This window comes from Cladosporium halotolerans, assembly GCF_011745625.1.
Source record: "Cladosporium halotolerans strain TM138-S3 chromosome Unknown Sca78, whole genome shotgun sequence".
NCBI lineage: Eukaryota > Fungi > Ascomycota > Dothideomycetes > Cladosporiales > Cladosporiaceae > Cladosporium > Cladosporium halotolerans.
The window spans coordinates 4,280-8,398 of NW_027191529.1; the positions used below are offsets into that span (position 1 = coordinate 4,280).

At 52.6% G+C, this 4,119-nt stretch overlaps 1 protein-coding gene across 1 annotated transcript; it reads right to left on the reverse strand.

Annotated features, from left to right (window-relative positions):
* Window positions 1-255: 255 nt before the first annotated feature.
* WHR41_09393 (uncharacterized protein) lies at window positions 256-2,029 on the reverse strand (the record flags this gene model as incomplete). Its single annotated transcript, XM_069377996.1, has 4 exons — window positions 256-822; window positions 922-1,764; window positions 1,820-1,852; window positions 1,985-2,029. 4 exons carry the CDS (start codon window positions 2,027-2,029, stop codon window positions 493-495), a joined length of 1,251 nt encoding a protein of 416 aa, XP_069225132.1. The 3' UTR covers window positions 256-492.
* Between the last annotated feature and the right edge of the window lie 2,090 nt (window positions 2,030-4,119).

Below are 4,119 nucleotides of genomic sequence, written 5' to 3' on the forward strand. Positions count from 1 at the left end.
GGGATGATATTTACAAAATTTACGTTAATTCGCTGAACTGATGGAGCGAGGACGTGAGTCCCGACGCAATTTGACCCGCTCAGGCATGGCACGGTGTGCCCCTCGTCGCAAACGAGCTTTTGATTTTGGCAATGGCGTTATACGATATGACCTGCAAGCTGCATGTTATCAAGGGAAAGAGTGGTGGGGGGAGTCTTGGTGGACAGTACTGTACCATTTGATGAGTGGAGAGATATCATTTTTTGGTGCAAGGCAAGACAAGGCATGGCATTCAATCCGCCCAACTCCAAGCACCGAAAGGGCAACAGACTGTTACATTGTACGTAACGCTGCGTACACTGTGGTTATCCCAACGGAGAAGCCCATCAGACCGGAAATCACTCCTCTCTGGCCGTCGGTCCCATACCGTATACCACGATCCACCATAATTTCGAACAGATCATCGCCACAAATTGAATCATCCATGCATTGAGGCATTCGGCCTTGTTGCCTCTACTCACTGGGCATCCCTCTTTTCAAGTTCTCATATTTACTTCCAGGGTAATCGAGGCAATTGTCGCTGCTTTCAAGGCGACAGATTTCTCCGTGGCTGAGTTGGGTCGCAGCAACATTAATCAAACTTTCTTCGGCTGTGCATGGGCGATCGCCTGAGGTCTCCCAGAACATAGCTCCTCCAAGTCCGGTGCTTTTGATGTACTCGACCTTCTGACGCACCATCTCCGGCGTATCGTATGAGATCATAGTCTTCGATGTTTCGTCGTAAGACCACGACGCAGCGGCTTGCGCGTCTTCGAAAACCTCTGCGCCGGGCTGAGGGAGAGCCTAATTACCAGGTCAGTGTGCCTGAAGCCTTTCTTGTTCATAGAAAAGATCGAGAATGGTTCCATGTCAACGTTTGATGTATAAATGGCAAAATCTTACCTTGTACGTCCACACTCCATTTTCTCCAGGAATGCTTCCCTCCCCAACGCCATTGAATGCAGTACCCGGCCCATCAGTATTCTGAAACGCGCGGCCGTATAGCGGCATGCCCAGCACGATCTTTCCTGCAGGTACTCCTTGCTCTTTATAGTGCACCACTGCTGCGTCTGTGTTAAAAGACGTTGCTGCCGGCGTTGAATTCGACAAGAAGATGTTGGCTTGGTGACCAGCGACTGTATCCCACGAGCCGGCGTAGTCGTAGGCCATGAGATTCCAAAAGTCGAGGTACGGGTCCAAATCGCCAAAGGGCATGTTCGGGAAGTGCTTGGGTCCGGCCGGAGAAGCAGCTGTCAACAGCAAGTGTGGCTTCGATGCCAGGGAGATGGCGTACTCGTCCATCTCATGCCGGGTAGCGGCAGGAAGGGCGACGAGATCAGACCCTTCCTGCGGAGTTTCTGGGTATTCCCAATCCACGTCGAGGCCGTCGAAGGGGAGATCTTTCAGTAAGGCCACGGCAGTCTGTGCAAACTTCTCCCTACCAGCGGGTGATGAGGCTGGCGTGGCGAAATTCGAGCTGTGTGACCATCCTCCGATCGACAGGAGGACCTTGAGGTTTCTGTTGCGTTTTTTGTGGAGATATAATTGCTTCAGACAGCCATAGAGATTCCCATCTCCATCATTCCAAGAATCGTCCGGATAGTGTTTGTCAGTGTCAGACCAGCTGTCTGTCAAGTACACTTCTCCCGTCTCTGGACGAACGTTGGCAAACGCGTATAGCACGTGGGTAAGATTGTTGACAGGGATATCCTGGGGCTGGTGATTGCGGGCATAAATCGCCCAGTTCTGCGTTTCAGTCAGTACGTATCGAGGCCGTGCCGCTGAGAAAAGTTCAACTGACAACATAGTAGGCCACATTACGGTAACCATTTTGCTGAGAAGCTTGATCAGCTTGGGATCCATGGCTTACGCTTGATGAAACCGAAGTTGCTGATGTGAAAGTTTGGTCCGGAGGAAGTGGTTGTAGAAGGTTTGGGACAGCGACAGAGAACGAAGAAAAACATACGAGGACAACAAACGCTGTCACGCGATATACAAGCAGTAAGGCCATCCCTGCAGCGATGCCACCGCCTAGTTCAGAGAGATACACAGTTTGTGGTCCAAAGAGACATGAGTCGATGTGTAACATATGTGGTGGGTGCCGGAGACCTTTCTCGCCCTTTGGATTCCTGATCTCCGTCCTGAGGCCTTCCGTTGTACGCCTGTCCATACGAGCGGCACCCCCCTCCGGCCAAGTCTGGCCCCCGAAGGCGCCTGCGTTTTTTTTTTTATACAGCGATTGCATCGCGGGATGTGCCCGGATTGTCGCCTCACCACGCAAGGTCCCACCCCTGGGCTCTGCGAGGTTCACATTGCGACCAGGCCCTACATCGATGCCTGTCAAAGCTCGCTGGATCAGCATTTGATGCCCGTGTCCAAGTCCTAGCACATCCCAGGGGACGGTGCAATCGTCATCTTGAGGCATACACACCATCCATTTCATGCGATTTCCTATGTATCGTATACTTGTTCACACTTCCGGGCTATTGCTTCAGGCAGTGACCTGATTGTTGCCATCTCTATCTTCATCGAAGATACGGCTTTGCCATCCTCGACTCGCGGTTACGGCTTGCAAGACACTGGAGCTAGTTGTCAGGAGAGACCTGGGTGAACACGAGTTCGTCGAATTGACCGTATCATACTACTAGAAGCCCCTGAAGAGAATCTCCATGGCACCCGCAACATCCGGTGACCAGCGCGATGCCCTTGCAGCCGTCAGAAAAGACCCCAGCAGGATCAAATTTCGAGGCGGCTCCCAACGGTTAGAAGGACCAAGTCAGTTGGGTGTCGCCTCAGCGCAGGCCACTGATCCGCTCGTACTTGTGAATGTGGAGAGGGTACGCGCCGTCGGCGCAGCCGTGGAGCCGGTGTGTCATTGACCTCGGGTTGTCATCTCCTGAGATGGTGACGATTCGCAGATCCGTAGCGGCGACCGCAAGGCGTGAAGGCAATGGGGAATCAAGGGGAACTTCAAATTTCTAAGCCCACAGCTTACAGCGGCAGTCCACATAAGCACAAGCTGGACTTCGAGAGGATGAGATGCTAACGTTAGCCAGTCATCGTCGCATGGTTATTATCATCTGCTTCACCACACGAGTCGACCTAATAAGTTATCACATTATGCTTTCGCCCAGATTGAGATGATGGCAAGTCAATGTTCCTGTCTACTGGAACCGCTGTAAACGAAAGCGTTGTCCTGACATGGCTCTCAAGAGGAGGTCCTCATTGAACATGACACTGCCGAGTTTCCCCATCTCAGGTGTCGGTCTGTCCTCCGTTGGCCACTGTGACCCAAATCCGTGAGCGTTGCTACCCATCATCGTTACCATTGACGACGGGAGCTCCTCCACCAAGGCTTGGTCGGTACAAAACCTTAGACCAAAGAGTACGATCTCGATTGTCAAATTATTCCTTAGACGCGCGCGTTCATTCACTAGCAAGCGTGCCGAATCCAGAAGCTGCGCCAGGCGTTGGGCTTTGTCTTGTGCTTGGTCTTCAGGCAGTTCGTGGCACATTTTGTCAGAGCGTACGTTACATGTCTCTCTCCAGATGCTTGCCGCATTCCCGAACAAATTCGCACAGACTGAAGGGAGCGAGATGTCGAGCTCCACAAGTTTCGGCAAGGCACTAATCGCAGTGCAATTGTGTGCCTCACCACCACCTGAAAGGTGGCAGACTTTATCCGTCGCGCCCGGCAGTGGCCTATACTCCAGGAGATGTAACGATTGCTCCGAAGACTTTGCGACGGTCATGACCCCATCAATTGAGATGCTTGAGCCTCCAGTGACTTGGAGATTTTCCAGATTCGTGGCGGTCTTCGCGATGGCCAAAAGATCGTTGTCGGTCACCGGAAACACTTGCGTGTCACCCGACAGTCGAAGTCGCCGGAGCCGATGAAAGCTTACCCGCGGGTCTTTGAGAGGATCCGATACGTTCGTTGGATACAATTGATGTATCTCATCAGCGGTCAAGTGCGAGCTTCGAACTTCTAGCGATCGCAGCGCTCTGCCATCGGAGTTTGATGGTCGGAGTAAGTCCACCCAGTGTTCTGGACGTCCGCGTCGGAGCAGTGTCCAGGGCACGGTCAGGGACTCCAAGTTG